Source organism: Elephas maximus, chromosome 23 (genome assembly GCF_024166365.1).
Source record: "Elephas maximus indicus isolate mEleMax1 chromosome 23, mEleMax1 primary haplotype, whole genome shotgun sequence".
NCBI classification, from domain to species: Eukaryota; Metazoa; Chordata; class Mammalia; order Proboscidea; family Elephantidae; genus Elephas; species Elephas maximus.
The window spans coordinates 79,491,497-79,516,351 of NC_064841.1; the positions used below are offsets into that span (position 1 = coordinate 79,491,497).

The following is a 24,855-nucleotide window of genomic DNA, read 5'->3' on the forward strand; positions in this document are numbered from 1 at the left end:
TTTCCTTTATTTATTAGTATTTCATCTTCATTTCAGATAAATTAGAAACATCATCCACTCATTTTGGTGAATATCCCCCCCGACTTTTACCTATATACATGTTTTTAATATAAAATGGTGGTTCGTACTCTACACATTGTTTGCCACCTCCTGTCCCACTTAGTAATCTCCTCTGTGGGTTTTTGTGGCACCTGGCGTTCCACTGGAGCGCCTGTAATTCATTTCACTGAGATGCCAGCACAGATCATCCAAGGGGTCTGTTTCCTTTACAATGGTCAACATCACTGATATTGACTTTCTTACATGAAAAACTTGAAGATTGTGTTTTAAAAACAAAAGCTCTTGGATGGATTTTTGAGGATGCAGTTCCCCAAAATATTGAATTAGGTGTTTCTTCCTGCTGGGGGCCTTTACAGTGTTATTTCCCAAAGAGAGCCCCAGGGACCACCTGTGGGGACCACCAGGGATACTTCATAAAACTCAGGTTCCAAGGTCCTGCCCAGGTCAATTTAATCAGAGCGGGGTAGGAACCAAGAGTCTACACTTTTATCAAGACCCTCAAGTGATCTTTAGGTGTACTAGACTGTATATGTGTGCTAGCTGCCATTGAGTCAACCCCCAACTGGTGGTGACACCATGCACAGAACAAAACCCTGCCTAGTCTTGCACCATTCCCGTGATCGGTTGCAGGTCAAACCTTTGTGATCCACAGAGTTTTCATTGCTTGATTTTTGGAAGTAGATAGCTGGGGCTTTCTTCCTAGTTTATCTTAGTCTAGAAGTTCCGCTGAAACCTGTTCAGCATCACAGCAGCACACAAGCCTCTACTGATGAAGACGGTGGCTGCACGTGATGTACGTTGGTCGGAAATTAAACCCGGGTCTCCAGCACAGAAGGCAAGAGTTCTACCGCTGATCTGCCAACACTACACACTAAACCACTGTCACCAAATGGCCTCCAGTGGGGAAAAGAGTGAGAAACAAATGCAACTTCGACACAAAATTTGGTTCCCACTTTATCTAGAGAGAACCTAGGATAAGGGAGTAGACACAGTGAGCACTACCACCCTCCAGACTGCATCTGTCTCCACAGGGTGGTCGCTGCACTGTGTGTGGTATGAGGAGGCATCTCCCTCCGAGGACTGTGGCTGGATCTGCCCCTGTCCCTGGAGTACAACTGGTGCTTAATAACTTTCAGTTAAGGGGCCTATAACTGTTCTGGTGAGCAAGTGAACAATGTTTAGCTTAGAATCGACCAGTAGTCTGCAAACTACGGCCCAAGAGCTAAATCTAGACCACACCTGTTTTTGTAAGTAAAGCCTTATTGGCATGCAGCCACACTCATTTGTTTACATATTGTCTCTAAAATGGCAGGGTTGAATAACTGAAGCAGGGACCATTTGACCCACAAAGATCACCTGGCCCACAGAGCCTAAAATATTTATTATCTGTGCCTTTACAGCAAAAGTTCTCTGACCCCTGGTAAAACTGTAATTTTTAATGCTCTCACCAAGCATAGAGCATAGGATTCAAGAGTGCTGACTCTGGATCAGAACATGTGGATTCAAAGCTTGGCTCTGCCACTTACTCTTGGGCAAGTTACTCAACTTCTCCGTGCCTCCATTTTCTCATCTGTAAAATGGGAACTCACGTTGACAATTGTTGTAAGGCTGAAATTAGTTAATGCATGTAAAATGCTGGTACATGGGAAGGCTCCATATACGTCATTAGGTAAAGTAAAATTGAGTTGTAAACATACAGCTGTCCTCCAGCCCAGCCAGCCTTCCTTTCCCAAGCTTCAAGGGGGGAAGTCTGCAATCAGAATGTGCCAAGGTCCCTTCAGGCACTAAGCCCAGCTCCTCTCTCACAGCTGCTCTGTCTTTTTGGAAACAGAAGCTGGCAGGGCTCCTCTTCCTGGGATTGGGGAAGATGGGCCTCAAGAGAGTAGGCATGAGCCCACCTAGACCTACACAAAGAAACAGGGGGCTAAATGGACGTAGAAGGTAGGGAAGCAGAAGTCCTGAGTGGAAACCTGACTCTGCCTCAGCTTTCCCAACTGTAAAACGCGATAATTACAACACCTACCTCATAGTGCTGCCATGAGCACTGCTTGTCCTGGTGGTCATGAGTGCCCTGGCTAAAGGGTAAAGTCTAGAGACATAATGAAGGTCAATATATTTTTGTATTTAATATGCAAATATACTAATTATTATGGACCTTCTAGTCTTTCTGTGATTGGCTTTCAGATCACTTCCTGGTGGCTATTAGAAGAAAACCCAAACCCACTGTCATCAATTCCAACTCATAGCGACCCTATGTGACCAAGTAGAACTGCCTTTAGAAAAAGGCAGGGTAGAATTCAGTGAGGTCTCTAGATGTGGGGGCCAGTGGGAGGGGTGGGGAAGAAGGGGCAGACAGGAGGCAGGACCCACAAAGTCAAATGTTGCTGCTCCGTAAATACTTGACACAACTAATTCGCATAAACAGCAAAGACTACACAAACCGAAAAACCGAACCTATTGCCACTGAGTTGATTCCAACTCATAGTGACCCCATAGGACAGAGCAGAACTGCCCTGTAGGGTTTCCAAGGCTGCAATCTTTACAGAAGCAGACTGCCACATCTTTCTCCTGCACAGCGGCTGGGTGGGTTCAAATGGCCAACCTTTCGATTAGCAGCCAAGCGCTTAACCACTGTACTACCAGGGCTCCTTAAAGACTGCACAGTCTTCCAGAAAAACATTCCATCATTTGCTTTCCTAATGAATCAGGGTCTTTCTCCACATACTGAACATGCCTAGAGGAAGACACTAGGTAAACAGGGACCAAGACACTAAGTGCTGCTTGTAATGGACAGTTGCGTCTCTAAGGATCAGGGCCGTGCACTTCGTCTGGATACCACGGGCATGTAAAATACCAGTGACGTGAACAAAATCAGCCCTGACTTAAAACCAGGGGCAGGGGTGTTTCTAGGCAGTCATTTACTCATGCAGTCAGCTGTCGTTTCTCTACGTGCCAGGCCCTCTGCTAGGTGCTGGGAATACAGCCGAGAGCAAGACAGAAAAAATCCCTTGCTCACGGGGCTTATAGCAACTGACCATAGAGATGGAATAACCAATCAGAACCACACATAACGTCAGAAAGTGGCAAGTGCTGTGGCTCTGAGAAACCTAATCTCAGCCCACTAGCTGTGTGGTCAGGAGAGCATTTGCTACTCAAGCTAATTTCTAGCACTTTATTCCAGAGTGTTTCTACGTATGTTTTAGAAGCTGGCTACACCACCTGGTGCCTCTCCTGGCCTTGCAGCAGAGAAGCTCAGGAGGCATCCTCACACCTTCTGTCAGTGGGGAAGGTTTCTGAGTTCTGAGGTTAGCGTTCTAGAATCTGCTCCACACGCCCACAATTTGGGCACCCATCTGCCGCACGCAAGCACACGCATGTGCACTGCAGCCCTGCCGCACACAGGCACACGGGTGCACACCGCAGCACAGGCACACACAGGCACATGCGTTCACACTGCAGCACAGGCACACGCATGCACACCGCAGCCCTGCCACACACAGGCACACGTGTACACACCGTAGCCCTGCCACACACAGGCACACGCGTGCACACCGCAGCACAGGCACACACAGGCACACACGTGCACACTGCAGCCCTGCCACACACAGGCACACGCATGCACACCACAGCCCTGCCACACACAGGCACACGCGTGCTCACCGCAGCCCTCCTTAGTAGCACCTGGATGATCACTTGGAGGACGAGAACATCATGTGAAACAATGAAATGCTTTTCCACATCAAGGAGAAGTGTCACCTCAGACGTGAATCCTTGCCTTCCTGGCCTCAGTTCCTAGGGCCACGTGTTTTCTGTGAGACTATTTTCACAGGATGAGAACCAAACGGAAGTGAGACCATGTACCTTGGGAGACTGTCGGTGAAAGAAATGTCCAAAGGAGCCTCCGTATTTCCCAGCCTCCCTGTCAGTTACTTTGCTGCCAACGGGATGTGGCCTGACACCTGTAAGCCACCTCCAGGCCTGGCCCTTAAAAGCAGCCCACGCAGTCCTCCAGCCTTCTCTTCTCCTGCCGAGGCGACCCTGGAGGCCTCGTGTTCCAGATGGCACAGCTACGAGATGGAGGAAGGTGCTCCAACAGGGATGGGTCACCCCAACAAGCAAGTTACCACAAGCTCACTAGTGCTTACTTGCTAAGCTGTTGTGAACAGTTTCACCTGTTTTTTACAACAAAGTTGTATGTGTTCCTTGCTCATTGTAAACCCCCGCGTTCCTTGCTCACTGGTTAATCCACACCTGCCACCCGACCTGTACTGGACTTTGCATAAGTGAGAAATAACCTTTATTGTGTTAAGTCACTGAGATTTCAGGTTAATCTAGCCTAACCGGCCTAATACAGTACGTGACAGGAAATCATTTGTCCAGGAGAAGCTACGCTACGCTCCCTACACACCCATGTCCACCTCCGTGACTCAGCTGTGTGGAACTGAAGTCAGCACTGTCCAGAAGCTCTGCTTGCGCCTCTCGGCCTCACGCTTGTTTGTTCCGTGGCAGACAGATAACACGGGGGTCTCCAGAAGAGCAGTCGGCTCCTGGCACGTGGAGGAGGAGGTATTCCCCTAGAAGTGTGCACAGGAAGCCCACTGTGCAAGAAACCGCGTGGACACAAAAGGTGCAGAGCACGTGGGCTCTGACTCCTGAGAGCTCCTAGGTTTTTGTCTGGAAATGGGAGGGCGAGAAAGAGAGTGAAGGTGGTTACAAGACCAACATGCAGGTCAGTGCAGGTCACAGAGCCCTCTGTGCTAGACATGGCCGTGTGGATGTGGGCAATGACACCCACTGCAATAGTGAGGTCCAGATCAGACCAGGGGAGAAGCAGTGGACCTGGGGTGGAAGGATCTGGGTTCAGAGCCCGTGTCTACCACAGATGACCTCAGGCTAATGTTTAATCTCTCTCCAAGCCTCAGCTTCCTGTTTTGGGAAAAAAAAAAAGATGGGAAAAATAGTATTTACCTTTTATCACTGATATAAGGATTGGATACAAACTTGTCTGAAAACTAGAAAATGATGTTTTTATTGTTTTTTAGAACAGAGTACCTGTGCAGACCACAGGAGAAAAAAGCCAAACCCATTGCCGCGGAACTGATTCTGACTGGTGGTGGCCCTGTGTGTGTCCAGTAGAACTGTACTCTGTACGGTCTTCAGCAGCTGTGAGTTTTCAGAAGCGGTTCACCAGGGCAACCTTCCAGGGTGCCTCTGGGTGGACTCAAACGCTAACCTCTGAGTTAGTGGCCCAAACCTGGTTACTGATGGACAATGGCACAAACAAGACTGTCCCCAGGGTAGCCCGGTTCTGAAGTGGGGAAGACAGGTTGGCACTGGCCAGGGTCGGACTCCCGGTGGTAACCTGCGCCAAGCTGACATCACCAGGAGGCCCACGCTCCAATCAGGAGGCTGTGATAAGCAGAAGGACATCAGAGCCACTCTGGGGAGGCCAATGTGAGCTGAACCTTGCCCCGGGCCTGTCACAGTGGGCGGCAGACGGCTTTCCTCAGCCAAGCACCATGGCAAGCTGGCCATGCCTTGTCCTGCTCAGCGCCTCACTGGCTGGCCTCCTGCTACCTGGGGCAAGCGGTAAGCACCCCCTCCAGAGCCCACCCTCGGGCAACTACCGATGTGCCTCCCCCTGGGTGGAAGTGGGGGTGACAAGCTAGAATCTTGGCGGTGGGGATGTGGGTGCCCCTGTCAAGGGCTGTGTGAAATGGCTGGGCTTCTTTCCCATATTTTCCAGCTGGGAGTAGACTTAGAACTAGCTGCTTCTTGCTGTGGGTGAGAGGGTCAGACAAGCAAGTCACAGGGCACAAAGACAGAAACATAGAGACAGAGGAAGAGACAGGGAGAAAGACAGAGACAGAGAGACAGCGATTCCTCCTCAAATGCCAAAACAAACTGAGGAGAAACTTCCAGGGCTGGGGGGTGATCACCAGGCAGTGAGGAGCTTTGTGGCAGGGAAGGGAAAGAGAAAGGGACCCAATGCTACCACCCTCAGGCCTGGAGAAGAAGCTGCAAGATGGGGCCCAAGCTGACAAGGCCCTCGGGCCCTTTCCAAAAAAAAAAAAAGAGAGGCCTCAGAAAGGGAGAAACAAAGGCAAAGCCACCAGACAGAGTAGACAAGGAGGCGGCAGGTTTCTGAGCCTTGTTTGCACATCAGATAAAGTGAAAGGAGAGGAAGGCTGAGGCCACACAACCGACATGACCCCACAGAAGAAAACCCAAATATTTGGGAAATAGGAGAATGGTAAAAAGTGGGAAAGAGAAGGAAAAAAAAAAAAAAAAAAAGTAGAGAAAGGATGAATAGGAGAACCCTAAAAGAGGTAATGGGTTTATGGAAACAACATTCAAACCGCAAACAGCGCCCTTCTGCTCTGCAGACACCTCCCTTAGAATGTCCATTTTTTCATGGGCCCCACACGAAGCCCTAGTTCCAGGAAAATCCAAATGCCTTTCCTGGCATTCACGGCCTCTGAAATCAGACCTTGGTCTCACCCCATCTGCCCGACTATCTGTTCTGCTTCTGTCCCACCAGCCCCATGCCACCCAGCTGTCCTCCCTGCTGAAGCTCTTCCTGCCCCTGGAATAACATGGGACTTGTCTCCCACCAAGTCACGTCCTCCCCAGCCCAGTTCATGCTAGTCTCCTCCTTGGCACCTCCACCCTCCCTCATTAGCACCCGTGTGCCACACCCTCTCTGCCATGTGTGGACTCTTTCTGGTGCCTACGTGACCAGGCATGGTTGGCAGATGGTGTCCTGAATGCAGGCCTTGACCCAGCCCATCCAAGCAGGAACCAGGTCATCCGCTTTCTTTGTTCTGCCCTACATGGATGGTGTTGTTTGTATGAACAGAACTGAGCGAAGTTAAATTGTCCCGGATATTCCTGCTCTCCCCAATTGGTAGCTTTCCATTTCTCACACACCATTTGATGACCACGACATTGTCCTTGTCTGTGGTGCTGGCCACCCCATCAGGTGCCCAAGTCGCTAAAGTTTGGGCCAGAAGGCTTAGCCCACAGGCCAGGCCAGATGTCCAGGCCTTCATTCATTCATTTGTTCAACAAATATTTATTAAGTATATGCTGTGTCCTCTGGCACTGGAGATGCAGAAGTAAATAAAATAGACTAAGTCCTTTTTTCACAGAATTTACATTCTCATTGAAGGAAACAGGCAATGAACCTGCCCATGTATAATGTCAGGGAGCAGCAGGCACTATGAAGAAAAAGAAGGCAGGGCAAGGGGATGGGGACATGTGTGTGGGAGGTGACTGGGTACCGTGGTCAGGAAGGGCCTCCTGAGGGACATTAGTGTGGTGAGCCACGGGGGTATCTGGGAGAAGACTGTTCCAGAAGGAGAAAACTAAGTGCAAAGGCCCTGGGGGGAGAGAGGGTTTGGTATCTTCAAGTATCTTCAAGGAACAAGAGGTCAGCGGGGTGGGAAATAGATGAGTGAGGCTGGGAGTCGAAGGTGAAGAGGACAGAGAAGCAGCAGAAAGAGGCAAGATCAGGCTAAGATAGGGTTTGGACGGGAAGCACGGAGAAGGAGAGAATTCTAGGGGTCAGAGAAGCATGAGGGGAAGCTCAGGGTAGGAATGCAAGTGAGAACAGAGATGTGGCTTGCCATACTGCAATAGCGAGTTCCTTTAAGGGATCAGAGGAAGAAAAGCAGGCCTGGCCAGATGACTGAGATTGTCAGGCCCTGGCTGAGTGGTAACTGGTCCCTTCAGGCAGTCCATGAAAAATCAATGTGGAAGTGGATTCAAAACTCAATGTAGATAACCTGGCAGCGAGGGCGCGGGCCATATGGTAGGGATGAGGGACTCAGGCAGTGGTTCACAAACTTGTGTGCACTGGAGTATCCAGGAAGTGTGTTAAAATATAGATTCCAGGCCCCACCCCCCCAGGATGCAGGTGGACCCTGGGTCACAATTTGAGAAACACTGGACTAAGGCTCAGATACAGGCCTGAGGTTGTTAATTCCAGCATGAGAGCCAGAAGAGGGGAGTGGCTATGTGAACGGACATGTGGAATAGTGTGAGTTGTATTTCAAAGCAAGAGTTTACAGGACTTGTTACCCAGCCGTAAAGAGAAATGAAGCCTTGATACACACCACAGCATGGATGAACCTTGTTCGTTAAAACCAAAAAAGACTGAACCCAGTGCCGTCGAGTTGATTTCGACTCATAGCGACCCTACAGGACAGAGTAGAACTGCCCCATAGAGTTTCCAAGGAGCACCTGGTGGATTTGAACTGCCAACCCTTTGGTTAGCAGTTGTAGCACTTAACCACTACGCCACCAGGGTTTCCCTTGCTTGTTACGCTGAGTGAAATAAGTCAGTCAGAAAAGGACAAATACTGTATGATCTCACTTGTGTGAAATATACGGAAACCAAAGATTATTAATGGTGACCGAGGGTGCAGGGAGAGGGAAAGGAGGAGCTTTTGCTTAGGGGCATTGAGTTTATGTTAACAACCAAAAAAACCAAAAAAAAAAAAAACTCCGCTGCCGTGGAGTCGATTCTGACTCACAGCAACCCTATAGGACAGAGTATTTGGTAGTGGGATAATCTGGAAATGGGTATCGAGGATGAGCATACAACTTGAAGAATGTAATCTCAGTGTCACTGAGATGCATGTGTGGAAATTGCTGAACTGGCGTAGGTTTTATTGTATATATTTTCACCACAATAAAAAATTTTTTCTTAAAGTTTATAGGACAAGGCTTAGTAGTGAATTTGAAGAGTAGTAGGAAGGGATCAATAAATAACAAGCTTAAGCCTTGTGTTTTAGGTCATATAGGTGCTGCTGGAAAAAACAGGGAATTGGAAGGGAGAGTAATTTGAGGGAGGAGTGAAGCTAACATTTATTGAGCACCTAGTGTGTACCAATGCAACACTAAGAGTTTTATATGCTTTAAAAATTAAAAAAAAAAAACTCTGATTAATTCCCCCCCAAAAAACCAAACCCACTGCCATCGAGTCAATTCTGACTCATAGCGACTCTGAGAAATAGGGTAGTATAATTCCCGTTTACCAACAGTAAAAACAAAACCCAGTGCCGTCGAGTTGATTCCAACTCATAGCGAACCTGTAGGACAGAGTAGAACTGCCCCATCGAGTTTCCAATAGTAAGCAGTTAAAGCCCACTGCACTGCCATCAAGTCACTTCTGATTCATGGCAACCCCATAGGGTTTCCAAGGCTGTAAGTCTCTACAGAAGCAGACGGCCACATCTTTTTCAATAGTAAGTAGTAGATGACTTCAAAACCAAGACTGTTTGATTCTGAAGATGTCCATTTTTAGTCTGGAGAGCTTGGAGTTCTGAGATGAGGAGAAACAGCTGAAAATGTGGTGCTCAGGAGGAAAGGCAGTAACAGAAACATCAGCTTGGAAGGTCGCATTTGTTATGGTGAGGCTCTCTGAGTTCTTCTGTGGAAAAAAGGTAGAAAGAGAAGAGCAAAGGGCCGAGAGAAGAACCCTGAGGGTCTTCCACAATTGTAATGAAAGGGGGAGAGCAGTCAGTGACTGAGAGACAGAGGAGGCACAGAGAGGTGGGGTAACATGGCCATAAACACACACTGTAGAAAGGCTTAGAGACTGTCTAACCCACCATATTTTAATCAGCAGGTCATGACTCATCTGTGAATTATGACATTGATTTAGTGGATAGTGACCAGGATTTTTAAAAAATGAAATAAAACACAATCAAATAGAAAATATCAGGGTAACACAGGTAGTAAATATTTCTTGAAACTTTGGTTTTAATTGTGTGTGTGTATGTTCTGTGACTTGATATAAAATGTACTTCTTACCATAGGGCATAATCAAAAAAGTACCCCAATTCCCCCATATAATCCAGAGAGCCGAGATGGCGTGCAGACCCTGAAGGATGGGTAGGACTCAGAGTTGGGGAGGGGGCTGAGGGAATATAGCTTGACCCAAAGTACGGAGTGGAGTGATCATGGGGGCAGCAAGTAGGTCACCAGCTAGTGGCCTAGAAGTGCTCTGAGAAGAGTTCAAAAAAGGGTTTAGGTAGCTAGCCTGAAGCTGAGTTTGAATGCACAGGGAACCTGAAGGTTGATTGAATGGTATGTGTTTACTTCTCCGGAGAAGGGTCTTTGGGGTCTAGGAGATGTACTTTATAATTTAATTCATGGAGGAGTCATGAGGGGAGATGGGCGTTTCCCTCTCATTTTTCTCAGTGCGTGAGGAAAGAAAGTCTTCACCCATTTGCAGCACCGACGTCCAGACGATTCTACAGGTTATAGATGAGAGGGGAGTACCTAATAGAGCTGCTTTCAGATTGTGTCATTCACTGTCTTCTAGTATTCATTAACCGGGAACATGCCAGCAATGTCCTGCAGAGGGCCAGGAGGGCAAATTCATTTTTGGAAGAGATGAAGCAAGGGAACCTTGAAAGAGAGTGTATGGAAGAGACTTGCTCATTCGAAGAGGCCCGAGAAGTCTTTGAAGATGATGTCAAAACGGTAAGATCAGGACACCAGTTCCACGCTAAGCTGGGCTGATTTCAAATGTCATGAATGGAGGGTGCTCACTTGGCTCTTTGTTTTCCCCATCTAGTTAATGGGGATGCAGCTATTCGAGAATGACAATATTCCATGCTGGGCTCCCAACTGAAGAGCCCATCCTATTTTGTGGTCTCTGTGAGGAGTAAAGTGCAGCATGGTGTGTGGGATTTTCTAGTGTGGAAAGTGGGTGGAGGAGGTTTAAGGAATAAGAGCTACCTCGATTATTAGTTCTTTTACTGTTTGCAGAAACATTCATCACTGTGTTCTCACAAACCTGGTGAGATAGATAAACTTGCTTTATGAATAAAAAAATTGAGGGGAAGGTATATGCTAAAAATCGGTTAGAAGGTTTATAAGAACTTTTAAACTTAATTTTAAATCAATTTTAAAAGAAAGAATAAATTTTACTTTTAAAATATTATTCATAATTTCACAAATTACTTTCATTTTAAATGTTCCTTTAATACATATACATAGTTTTTTTAATAGAAATAGTTGTAATGCATATCCAAGTTCATGTTGTACCTTTTTTTCTCAGCATCATTTCCCAAACATTCTTCATTACTTCTGTATAGCTATCATACTTATAATTTTAAAGAGTTAAATTATATTTTATTGTAATGCATTTACTATTCTCGTATTTTGACCATTTAAATTGTTTCTAAATATTGCTATTATATAAGTGCATGTACATGTATTTCTTCTGGATTATCTCCTAAGAATAGCTTCTCCAGACAGGGATTACTGAATCAAAGGCTGTGAGCAAGTTCTGGTTCCAGGTAAAGTGGAATAAGGACACTCTACCCTGTCTCTCCTACTAAATGTAACAATAAAACCTGAAGCAGCTATTCAAGGATTCTGAAAAGCAAATGACAATGAGTGTACAGAGGAAGAAGACTAGAATTTGAAATACCATGAAACTGGCAGTCAGCTTACCCTTGTTTCCCCACCAGCCCTCCTATTACTTGGCCTGAATCTAACTGACAGTTATAGGATACTTAACCTGACAACAACAGAATATACATTCTTTCCAAGTATCCACTGAACATTTACCAAGATAGCCCACGTCTTGAGTCATAAAACACACCTCTACAAATACATTCTCTAACCTCAATGGAATTAAACTGAAAATCAATAACAGGAAAATCCCCAAGTACATGGAAAGTAAACACACTTCTAAAAACTCAGTGGGTCCAAAAGAAGCCTCGAGAGGAATTAGAAAATATTTTGAACTGAACAAAAGTAAATACACAACATACAAAATCTGTGGGATGCAGATAAAGCAGTGCTTAGAGGGAAATTTATAGCATTAAGTGCACATATCAGAAAACAAGAAAGGTTTCAAATCAATAATCGAAGCTTCTACCTTAAGAAATAAGAAAAAGAGCAAAATAAATTCAAAGCAAGCAAAAGAAAAAAAAGGACAGAAATCAATGAAATTGAAAACAGAAAAATAATACAGAAAATGAATAAAACTCCAAAACTTCTGGCAAGATTAACCAAAAAAGAGAGAGAGTGCACACAAATGAACAATATCAGAAATGAGCAAACGAATATTACACAGATCCTGAAGACATTAAAAAGATAAGAGAATACTATGAGCAACTCTATATAAATTTAACAACTTTTGGATGAAAGAGACCAATTCCTCAAAAACCACAAACTACCAAAACACACCCAAGATGAGAGAGATACCGTCATATTTAATTTCTTAGTTAAAAACATCCTGAAAAATAAATTTCCAAGTCCAAATGGTTTTAGTGGTGAAATTTACCAAACATTTCAAGAAGAGGAAGAAAGGAAGTTCTTCAACCTGGTAAAGGGCTTCTACAAAGAATCTAGAGCTAATATCATACAAAATGGTGAAAACAATGAATGTTTTCCACCTAAGACCAGGAACACACAAGGATGTCCATTCTCAACACTTCAATTCAATATTGTGTTAAAAGTCCTAGCCATAAAGAAGAAATAGAAAAAAAAAAAAAGTGTACAGATTGGAAAGGAAGAAATAAAACTATCCCTATTTGCAGTTGACATGATCATCTAAATACAAAATCCCAAGGAATCTACAAAAAAACGCCTAGAACTTAGAAGCTAGTGAGGCCACAGAATACAAGGTCAGCATACAAAATTAATCCTATCTTATGTACAGCGAGACCTGTGAGAGCCAGAACTCGACAGGATTGCCTTGTTTTTCCGGGTCTCAAAAGTTTTCCACCTTTGACAGCGTGAAGTCGCCACTCTTCTATCACTATTTAGTGGAAAATATTTGAGTTTTCCTTCTCTGATAGGTACCCACCTTACACAGGTTCTGGCTTTCACAAGTTTTACTCTAGTAACAACATACAGTTGGAAAAAAAAATTTAAACACCACTTAAAATTGCCCCAAAGAAAATGAAACACTGAAGTATAAATCTAATAAAACATGTGTAGTACTGATACGCTGAAATCTACAAAATGCTAGTTAAAGAAATTTTGAGGTGAGCTAAATAAATAGAAACCTACCATATTCACTGATTGAAAGACTCAACATGGTAAAATTATCAATTCTCCCCAATTTGGTTTATAGATTTAATGCAAGGTGAATCAAAATTCCAGCAGGATTTTTTTTTTTTCGTAGATAGAGACAAGCTGATTCTAAAATTTATATGTAAAGACAAAAAAAAAATTTTGTAATGAGAAGAATAAAATTGGGGAAATCACACTATCCAATTTCAAAAATTACAATATAGCTACTTTAATCACAGTGGTATTAATGTGTGATCAATGGAACAGAATAGAGTCCACACAAATATGGCCAATTGATTTTTTTTAAATCATTTATTGTGTTTTAGATGAGTTTACACAGCAAATCTGGTTACCATTTAACAATTTTTATGTAAATTGTTCCCTGACATTGGTTACATTTTTCACAATGTGTCAGCATTCTCATTATTTCCATTCTATTTGTTCTGTTTCCATCCATCTAGCTTCTCTGCCCCTCCTTAGCTTCTCATCTTTGTTTCAGGGTAAATGCTGGTCGTTTGGTCTCATGTAGTTGATCATTTAACGAAGCACAGTACTCATAGGTAATATTGTTTATTTTATAAGCCGATCTATTATTTGGAGGAAAGGTGACCACTGGGCATGGCATCAGTTCCAAGTTCAAAGGATATCTTAGGGCAACAGTCTCAGGGGTGCCTCTAGTCTCTATCGGTCCAGTAAGTCTAGCGTTTTTTTAGAAATTTGTTCTACATTTTTCTCCCCTTCTGTCCCTAATCAGAATGGTTGGTGGTGGTAGCCAGGCAACATCCAGTTCTGGCCTCAGGCTAGATGAGGCCATAGTTCATGTGGGCTATTAATCCTGTAGACTAGTTTCTTCTTTAAGTCTTTGGTTTCCTTTATTCTCTTTTGCCCCAAATGAGAAGACAGTAATAGTTGTATCTTAGATGGCCGCTTGCCACCTTTTAAGACCCCAGCAGCTACTCACCAAACTAGGGTATAGAACGTTATCTTTATGAACTATGTTATGCCACTTGACCAAGTTGTCACACGAGACTATGGTCCCAAGCCTTCAAACCCAGTAAACCAATCTTGTGAGATATTTGGTTGTGTCTAGGAAGTATCCGTAACTGTGCCCCCAATGTGGTTTATTTTACATATATGAATATATACGCAGCACACACAAACACATAGGTACATATGCCCAGAGATACACCTGTACATGCACACCCATGTACTCACACGTGCCTTCTTATGCATACATATCTACCTTTGTAAACGCAGACTTTTTGTTGTTGTTGTTACTGTTGTTGCAAAGGCAAATTTATTTTTGACAAAGGTGCAAAAGCCATTGAAATGGAGAAAGAATTGTCTTTCAACAATTGAATACCCATATGCAGAAAAGATGAACCTTGATCTAATATCACAATTTACACAAAAATGAACTCTAAATAGATCATGTACCTAAAGGTAAAACATGAAACTATAAAACACAGAAGAAAATATACAAAAATGTTTTCATGACTTGGGGTTATGCAAAAAGGTTTCAGATATGACACCAAAAGCATGAAGCATAATAGAAAAAATTGATACATTGGACTTCATCAAAATTAAAAATGTTTTCTCTGATAAAGACACTGTTAAAAAAAAAAAAGTGAAAAGACAAGCTACAGACTAAGAGAAACATTTGTAAATTGTAAATCTGACAAACGATTTGTACTCAGAATATGTAAAGAACTCTCACAACTCAACAGAAAAAAATAAACAGCCCAATTAAATTTAATGAGCAAAAGACTTGAACAGACACTTCACCAAAGAAGATATTACGTGGATGGCAAATAAGCACATGAAAAGACATTCAAAATCATTGCAGAAGTGCGATTTTAAACTATGATGAGAAAAATTTTAAACCTATGATACTATACACCTATAGAATAAAAAAAATATTGAAAATACCAAGTCCTGGCAAGGATATGCAACAATGGAACTCTCATATAACTGTTTGTGGGAATGTAAAATGGTACTACCACTGTGGAAAGCAGTTTGACGGTTTATTACATATGACTCAGCAATCCAACTCTTGCGTATTTATACTGAAGAAATAAAGCTCCTGTGCACGTGAAAACCTGCATGTAAATGTGCGGTACAAATGGCTTGCTCTTGCCTACTAACTGAAAGGTTGATGGTCAGATCCACCCAGTGGCACCATGGAAGAAAGGCCTGGCAATCTGCTTCTGTAAGAGTGCAGCCAAGAAAACCCCATGGAGCATGTGGGGTCATCATGAATCAGAATCAACTTGACAGCAACAGGTTTGGTTTTGGTGTAAATGCTTGTTGCAACTCTGTTCACAGTCACCAAAAGCTAGAAATAACACAAATGTCTTTTGTTGGGTGAATGGATAAACAAACTATGTTATATCCATACAATGGATCTTATTTATCAACAAGAAGGAACGGACATTGATACGCCAATAACTTGAGTGAATTTCAAAGGCATTATGCTGAATGAACCCCCACGTGTCTGTCAGTTTGTCACACTGTGGGGGCTTACCTGTTGCTGTGATGCTGGAAGCTATGCCAATGGTATTCAGATACCAGCAGGGTCACTCACGGAGGCCAGGTTTCAGCGGAGCTTCCAGACAAAGACAGACTAGGAATAAGGACCCGGCACTCTACTTCTGAAAAGTATTAGCCAGTGAAAACCTTATGAACAGCAGCGGAACATTGTCTGATACAGTGCTAGAAGATGAGCCCCCCAGGTTGGAAGGCACTCAAAAGATGACTGGGGAAGAGCTGCCTCCTCAAAGTAGAGTCGACCTTAATGATGTGGACGGAGTAAAGCTTTTGGGACCTTCATTTGCTGATGTGGCATGACTCAAAATGAGAAGAAACAGCTGCAAAAATCCATTAATAATCGGAACCTGGAATGTACAAAGTATGAATCTAGGAAAATTGGAAATCGTCAAAAATGAAAAAGAATGCATAAACATCGATATCCTAGGCATTAGTGAGCTGAAATGGACTGGTATTGGCCATTTTGAATCGGACAATCATATAGTCTACTATGCTCGGAATGACAACTCGAAGAGGAATGGTGTTGCATTCATCATCAAAAAGAACATTTCAGTGCTGTCAGTGATAGGATAATACCCATATGCCTACAAGGAAGACCAGTTAATATGACTATTATTCAAATATACGCACCAACCGCTAGGCCCAAAGATGAAGAAATAGAAGATTTTTATCAGCTGCTACAGTCTGAAATTGATCGAACATGCAATCAAGATGCATTGATAATTATTGGCGATTGGAATGCGGAAGTTGGAAACAAAGAAGAAGGATCAGTCATTGGAAAATATGGCCTTGGTGACAGAAAAAATGCCGGAGATCGAATGATAGAATTTTGCAAGACCAACAACTTCTTCATTGCAAATACCTTCTTTCACCAACATAAACGGCGATTATACACATGGACCTCACCAGATGGAACACACAGAAATCAAATTGACTACATCTGTGGAAAGAGATGATGGAAAAGCTCAATGTCATCAGTCAGAACAAGGCCAGGGGCTGACTGTGAACAGACCATCAGTTGCCCATATGCAAGTTCAAGCTGAAACTGAAGAAAATCAGAGCAAGTCCACGAGAGCCAAAATATGACCTTGAGTGTATCCCACCTGAATTTAGAGACCATCTGAAGAATAGATTGGACGCATTGAACACTAGTGACCGCAGACCAGACGAGTTGTGGAATGACATCAAGGACATCATCCATGAAGAAAGCAAGAGGTCATTGAAAAGACAGGAAAGAAAGAAAAGACCAAGATGGATGTCGAAGGAGACTCTGAAACTTGCTCTTGAACATCGAGCAGCTAAAACAAAAGGAAGAATTGATGAAGTAAAAGAACTGAACAGGAGATTTCAAAGGGCGTCTCGAGAAGACAAAGTAAAGTATTATAATAACATGTACAAAGAGCTGGAGATGGAAAACCAAAAGGGAAGAACACGCTTGGTGTTTCTCAAGCTGAAAGAACTGAAGAAAAAATTCAAGCCTCGAGTTGCAATAGTGAAGGATTCCATGGGGAAAATATTAAATGACGCAGGAAACATCAAAAGAAGATGGAAGGAATACACAGAGTCATTATACCAAAAAGAATTAGCCAATATTCAACCACTTCAAGAGGTGGCATATGATCAGGAACTGATGGTACTGAAGGAAGAAGTCCAAGCTGCTCTGAAGGCACTGGCAAAAAACAAGGCTCCAGGAATTGATGGAATATCAATTGAGATGTTTCAACAAACAGATGCAGCACTGGAGGTGCTCACTCATCTATGCCAAGAAATATGGAAGACAGCTTCCTGGCCAACTGACTGGAAGAGATCCATATTTATGCCTATTCCCAAGAAAGATGATCCAACTGAATGTGGGAATTATAGGACAATATCATTAATATCACACAGAAGCAAAATTTTGCTGAAGATCATTCAAAAACAGCTGCAGCAGTATATCGACAGGGAATTGTCAGAAATTCAGACTGGTTTCAGAAGAGGACGTGGAACCAGGGATAACACTGCTGATGTCAGATGGATCCTGGCTGAAAACAAAGAATACCAGAAGGATGTTTACCTGTGTTTTATTGACTGTGCAAAGGCATTTGACTGTGTGGATCACAACAAACTATGGATAACATTGTGAAGAATGGGAATTGCAGAACACTTAATTGTGCTCATGAGGAACCTTTGCCTAGATCAAGAGGCAGTTGTTCGGACAGAACAAGGGGATACTGACTGGTTTAAAGTCAGGAAAGGTGTGCATCAGGGTTGTGTCCTTTCACCATACCTATTCAATCTGTATGCTGAGCAAATAATATGAGAAGCTGGACTATATGAAGAAGAACGGGGCATCAGGATTGGAGGAAGATTCATTAACAACCTGCATTATGCAGATGACACAACCTTGCTTGCTGAAAGTGAAGAGGACTTGAAGCACTTACTAATGAAGATCAAAGACCACAGCCTTCACTATGGATTGCACCTCAACATAAAGAAAACAAAAATCCTCACAACTGGACCAATGAGCAACATCATGATGGACGGAGAGAAGATTGAAGCTGTCAAGGATCTCATTTTACTTGGATCCACAATCAACAGGCATGGAAGCAGCAGTCAAGAAATCAAAAGACGCATAGCATTGGGTAAATCTGCTGCAAAGGACCTCTTCGAAGTGTTGAAGAGCAAAGATGTCACCCTGAAGACTAAGGTGCTCCTGACCCACGCCATGGTATTTTCAATCTCATCATATGTGTGTAAAAGCTGGACAATGAATAAGGAAGACTGGAGAAGAATTGACGCTTTTGAATTGTGGTGTTGGCAAAGAATATTGACTATACCATGGACTGCCAAAAGAACGAACGAATCTGTCTTCGAAGTACAGCCAGAATGCTCCTTAGAGGCAAGGATGGTGAAACTGCGTCTTACATACTTTGGACATGTTGTCAGAAGGGATCAGCCCCTGGAGAAGCACATCATGCTTGGCAGAGTACAGGGTCAGCGTAAAAGAGGAAGACCCTCAACGAGGTGGATTGACACAGTGGCTGTAACAATGAGCTCAAGCATAGCAACGATTGTAAGGATGGCTCAGAACCAGGCAGTGTTTCGTTCTGTTGTGCATAGGGTCACTATGAGTCGGAACAGACTCGAGGGCACCTAACAAGGGCAATAACATCTTAGATTTATTCCTGATCCCAAATGCATATACTAGCTCCGCAGAGGGAACTGTCTTCGTGGCTTATATTCTCTCCCTCTCTCTTTTCTGTCTTTTTTCCTCTCCCCACACCTTCTTCAGGGAGCACCCCAGCCAGTATATAAATGAATTTATTACAGTTAAAGGGGCAGTTGACAGAACTCCCCAGCAACCCAACAACAACAACATGCTGAATGAAAGCAGTTAGTCTGTAAAGGTTACCTAGCGTATTATTTGTTTACATGACAGTCTTTAAAAGACATTACTATCAAGGAGAGCAGGTCAACGCTGCCTGGAATTACAGTGGAAACTGCCAGGTGTTGCCAGGGCTGTTCTGTATCCCCATTGTAGTAATTGTTACATGAATCTATTCATTGAACTGTAAAATGTCAACTTTACTGTGTGATAATCTTTCAATAGCATTTAAAGAGTAAGAAAAAATATATATTTAGACTATTAAAAGTATTTGCATAATGCAGCCTCTTGGTGCTCTGGTTGTTTTCAACTGATCGCCAAGTAAAATTTTCAACTAACATAGTGATTATTCCCCAAGCCTCTGATCCATCATTGAACCTTTGACCCAGGCATCTTAACTAAAAACCATTTACTGATCAGCTTGAAGGTAGCAAAGAGAGCAAACCCTTTTTGGTACAATCCATTTCTTGGTGATTAACTTGAAAATAAATTTTCAGTATTCAACAAAAATGGTGCATTTAAGATGCCTGAAGCCACGACTGTGCAGAAGCAGATCTGAATAGATTTTCCTTTCATGTTTAGTAATTATGGAACAATTCATTCTAAACCCTTAATTTGGTTTGGGAGAATATCTACTCAGGCCCAGTTACTGTGTTTTAATTTTTATTGGTGTCAAACGTCTGTGTTTTCCCTGATGTGTGTTTAAATCTATTTTCCCTTTTAGAATGAATTCTGGAACAGATACAAAGGTAAGATACATTTTCTATTTTAACCTTAACTGAGAAGGGTTCATGAACATATTAAATTGGGGGAGGATGTATTTGAATTTTGAAAATAACTCTTGAATTTCCTTTCTGCTTCTGTTAAAATCTTACTCCTTTAAAAGTTTCCCCTTTTGGGTGTTTCCATAATGGTTGTTGTAAAGGAGTCATATAATTCTAGTTTTGATGTTTACTTAAATAGGTACAGATTTAAGTCAGTTTGTTCTCATTTGAGTATATCAAATTCCATGATCATTTTTTAAATCCGAATGTATTAGGTAGAAACAAAAAATAGAGTCTGAAATATTGAGTCACCTAACAAGGTAAACACCTTATTTAATAATTCTAGTATCTGACATCATCATTAATTTTGACAACAGTTTTCATTCTGGAGCATTATTTGAATTTCTCAAAATGATAATCTGACCTATCTCTACATTAGATTGTATGATCACACCAAGAAATATGTTGTCCTGTGTTATTACTAGACGTTAGTCATTTTGTTCTCATTTTACCCTCAAATTATTTGGAAAGAAAAAGCCCAACATTCTCTGTTTTCAAAGCCCAGCTGAGAAACAAGTGTCAGGGTTGGTTCTGCCAGCATTTCCCATGTGGTCACTAGCTTATAGCTCCTCACTTGGGTTGAAGCTACACTTTAAAACCTCTCAGCAAAAATTGGGAAACTCAATCAATTATCTAGTTAAACCCCCTCATGAAAGAATTATGTTTGTAATTTTTTGTTGATATAATTTTTTTTTTCACTAATGGAATGCTTGTTGAATCACTGAGTGTTGGTAATCTTTTGTTATATAATTTGGTTTTTTATTAACATTTTGTGGTAGACATATATACCAGTGAACTCCAGAGGTAAGATAAGTGGAATGAGGCAGGGGAAAAAATTTTTTTTTAATCAATTTTTTGTTGTTGAGTGGTACTTTTGAAAACATGGGGTGGTGTGCAGTGAATTACTTAATGTGGCCCTTCTAGCCACAGTCTTAATAACTCCCACCAAATGACTGGGAAGGACTATGAAAATAAGGTGTATGGAACCCTAACAAGGGGATTGGTCAGTTTTACCATCTCACTAGGCTTAAAGGGAAACACTGAGAGAGAGAGAGCAGGAGCTGTAATATGAAAGAAAGAAAGGGAGAGCTGTAACACTGGAGACGGCAAGGAGCAGCGGCAGAGAAACGGTGGCAGCAGAACCAGGAGACTGGCAGGAGACCAGCAGGAGACTGCAAGGTGGGCTTCCTGGCCCACAAAGTGAGAAAGCTGAGTGTCTTCAGGCAGAAGGCTTGCTGCTGGAGTACGGTGCCTCCAGGCACTTGTCGGAGCTAGAGCTCAGTGCCTTCGGGCTCACTAGCGGAGCAGGGTGCCTCTGGGCACTTATCAGCAGAGGTAAAAGAGCCTTGTAATACTTGCCCAAGAAGGACAGAGGCCAGGCCAAGGGGCTGAGGGGCTAAGAGTCAGGGAGAGACCTGCCTGTGAGCACAGCTGAGAAGAGGCTGTCCTAACTAAAAAACTGTATCCTGAGTGTTCCTGAACCTGAATTGTAACCTATTACTTCCCTATACCCATTGTTGTGAAATCAGTTCCAATTCATAGTGACCATATAGGACAGAGTAGAACTGCCCCATAGGGTTTCCAAGGAGCAGCTGGTGGATTTGAACTGCCAACCTTTTGTTTAACAGCCGAGCTCTTAACCACTGTGCCACCATAATAATGAGTATTGAGTGTGAGTTCTGTGTGGCCATTGTAACAAGTTGTCAAACTCAGCAGAGAAGTAGAGTGCACTGTGGAAGGGACAGATGGTATCAGAATTGGTATAAAAAAAAAAAAAAAGGCTGGTGAGAGGAGGTTTATCTGACCTCTGCCTCATAAGACTGAGCCTTGGGCTGCTGATCTTGATTTTCCTTCCCCCTTGTGAAGTTAGAGGAGGCCGGATGCTTCTGCCACACCATTGTTACAGCTGGTGTCAGAAGCGGGGATTGTTGCAATGGCTCTAGACTCATGGAAGAATGGGACTTAGTAAGATAAAGAATAAGGGATGTGGGAGGTGAAACTTGACTCTTAGGTGGTTACTTGGGTTATTATCTGTAATGGCTGAAAGGAAAGTGAAGACGTTGTGCTACAGCTGAGGAGAGAAAAGCCACATCTGGAGTGACCGGGGCAAGGCCAGGCTGGTTAAACGGGATGATTGATAGGGGGCCAAGGTCTTCTGGTTCCACCCATCCAGAGGCCCAAGGCCATATGCGTGTGAATGGGAAGATAGTCAAGGGGTAGAGAAGATGAAACTGGAACGTTTTTAAAAGGGTTATGTGTTTACCTGAATGTACTATCGATATTGAATGTTTCCCTTACCTAGTGTTATAAAGGAAACCCTGGTGGTGTAGTGGTTAAGTGCTGCGGATGCTAACTAAAAGGTCGGCAGTTCAAATCCACCAGGCACTCCTTGGAAACTCTATTGGGCAGTTCTACTCTGTCCCATAGGGTTACTGTGAGTTGGAATCAACTTGACGGCAAAGGGGTTTAGTGTTGTAAAACAGACCTAAATGTATGATAGAAATGAATATTGGGTATTATAGGTTACAGAGAGCTTGTAACTCTGCCTTCAGCCAATACTTGATTGGATATGCTAAAAGGGGAACGAGGGTTTGCCTGAAAGAAACACAGGCTATTCATTTCAATGCAGTAGCCCTGTTCTTACCTGAGCCCCACCCTAACCTTTCAGAGTCAGGAAGTTTGCATTTGAAAAGACGTGCAGACCCACCTAGAACGCTGAGAGGACAGAAGGTTTGCATTTGAAGGAAGGACCTGCAGAAAAAAAAAAAAAATGGCTGTTTTGCTTTTTGAATTTCAAGCAAACAAATTTCAATGCTTTGGGTGCATTGAGGCAGGAGAGGTCAGTGCCCATCAGAATCAGAACCTCCTTCCAGGTCTGGAAGTTAAAGGGAGCCAGCGAGTAGACAGCCTGGTACACTCACCTCGGTGACCACCTGGGTCCACTCAGTGAGTGAAAGTACAGGAAGTACAGGACGTAGCCCATGGGGGATGAGAGAGAGAGAGAAAGGGCTGGCTGGTCAGAAGTGCAGGGAGTTGTGTGAGCTCCTGAGCCACGGGTGGTACCCATTGACCTAGCCCATGGGAGACAGGGGTGGGAGAGAGCTAGGGCTAGCTGGTCTGAAGTTAGAAGAGGTTGGAGGCCCCTGCCATGCCGTTTTTACATGGGGAAACACGTAAAGGCACCCTGCACACAACCTGAGCCATTGCAACAGGATAATACAGATGCCATACCTCCAAACAATACGAGCACACACAGGGGAGACCCTGCGTAATTCCAGCCTCCTATAAAACTGAAGCCCAACAAGGAAGTGCTATCGTGGAAACATCACCACTGCAATAAATTACCTCTTGCCGCGAAACAGGTGCTTACAGCTCAGAATCCAGGAGACGGGTCCTTGGCCAAGACGGATCCTTGACCAAGGCTGGTCCTTGACCAAGACGCGGGGTCCTTGACCAAGACGGGTCCTTGACCAAGACGAGGGGTCCTTGACCGAGATGGGTCCTTGACCAAGACGAGGGGTCCTTGACCGAGATGGGTCCTTGACCAAGACGAGGGGTCCTTGACCGAGACAGGTCCTTGACCAAGACGGGTCCTTGACCATGGCACAAAACATACATGCCGTACGTTAAGGGCACTACAGCGTGTGCTTACCCTCTATTCTCCCAAAAATAAGTTTTCACACGAATATTACCTAATCCCGAAAACCACCACAACCCAATAACACAAAGAAAACTGTAAATACCCTTATGAGGCTTATCTCACTGTTCAGAATTCCAAACGGCCAGAAAATGTATTTGGTGCCTATTCCTACCTGTGTGCATGAAGTGCATCAAGGATGCGTGTTTACAGCGTAATTTGGCTGAAAATAACTCACGCCCTTGAATATTACCTAATGCTGAAAACCGCACCCTCCCAGTAACATGAAGGAAACAGTAAATGTACTTACAGGCTTATCTCGCTGGTGCCACGATGTTGTGCTGAGTTTATTGCAGGAGGTGCTGTTGCTGGGGGGAGTGACTGTGAGTGACTGTGTCTCTTTTTCCTCCTGTATCTCGCTGTATCTCGCTGTACAGAAGGAAAAAGAGACACAGTCACTCACAGTCACTCCCCCCAGCAACAGCACCTCCTGCAATAAACTCAGCACAACGTCGTGGCACCAGCGATACACGGTTCACACAGTTACAGAAGTCCCTGCCCCTCCACCAGCACATATTAAAAATGTTACAAAGCATACCTATAACCCCAGAGGTGGAAAATGTGAGTGGTAGTTATATATACCAGTGTACATGAAAAAGTTAAATAAGCAGAACATGGCCAAAGACCCAAGTGCAGTGCATCACGTACACAGAGCCACAAAAGGTGGTGGTAAATGTGAAATCCAGATATGAGAAATTATTTACAGGGAGAAATTACAAGTCATGGAAATTATCTGCAAAGTGTGTGCCAAGATCAACACAGCCAAGTCATTTCCAGTAGGATGGAAATTGTCTGCAAACTTTGGTTTCCAAATCCTGTCTTTGCAGATGGCGATCAGTGTGAAAGCAATCCTTGTCAGAATCAGGGCAAGTGTCAAGATGGCCTCGGGGAGTACACCTGCACCTGCTTGGAAGGGTTCGAAGGCAAAAACTGTGAATTAAGTAAGTTCCACCTCTTACTGCACCTTAAACCAAAAACCAAACCCACTGCCGTCAAGTTGATTGCAACTCATAGTGACCCTATAGGGCAGAGTAGAACTGCCCTTAAGAGGGGAATTGCGCAAAGAGTAAAAAGTGGGAAAGAGGGAAGAAGCTAAAGTGTGTAATGGAACAATCTTACGTTATTTCTCATTTGTAAAGTCAAGTTTATTCTCCAGGATACTGTGCCATTATAGCAATAAACTCATTGCCGACGAGTCAATTCCAACTCGTAGTGACCCTATAGGACAGAGTAGAACTGCCCCCATACAGTTTCCAAGGAGCACCCAGTGGATTCGAACTGGTGACCTTTTGGTTAGAAGCCGTGGCATTTAACCACGA

General features: G+C 43.5%; 1 protein-coding gene across 3 annotated transcripts in view; it reads left to right on the plus strand.

Moving 5' to 3' along the window:
• Nucleotides 1-2,428: 2,428 nt before the first annotated feature.
• Nucleotides 2,429-24,855, plus strand: part of F10 (coagulation factor X) — a 36,383-nt gene continuing 13,956 nt past the window's right edge. The window contains exons 1-5 of one of the 3 annotated variants that reach the window (XM_049867545.1): nt 2,429-4,687; nt 5,103-5,649; nt 10,394-10,554; nt 19,740-19,764; nt 24,364-24,477. In XM_049867545.1, the coding sequence (XP_049723502.1) occupies nt 5,580-5,649; nt 10,394-10,554; nt 19,740-19,764; nt 24,364-24,477 (370 nt within the window). In that variant the 5' untranslated portion in view covers nt 2,429-4,687; nt 5,103-5,579. Of the gene's footprint in view, nt 4,688-4,719; nt 4,790-5,102; nt 5,650-10,393; nt 10,555-19,739; nt 19,765-24,363; nt 24,478-24,855 lie in introns of those variants that run through there. The other 2 variants (XM_049867546.1, XM_049867547.1) reach the window with 2 other exon arrangements.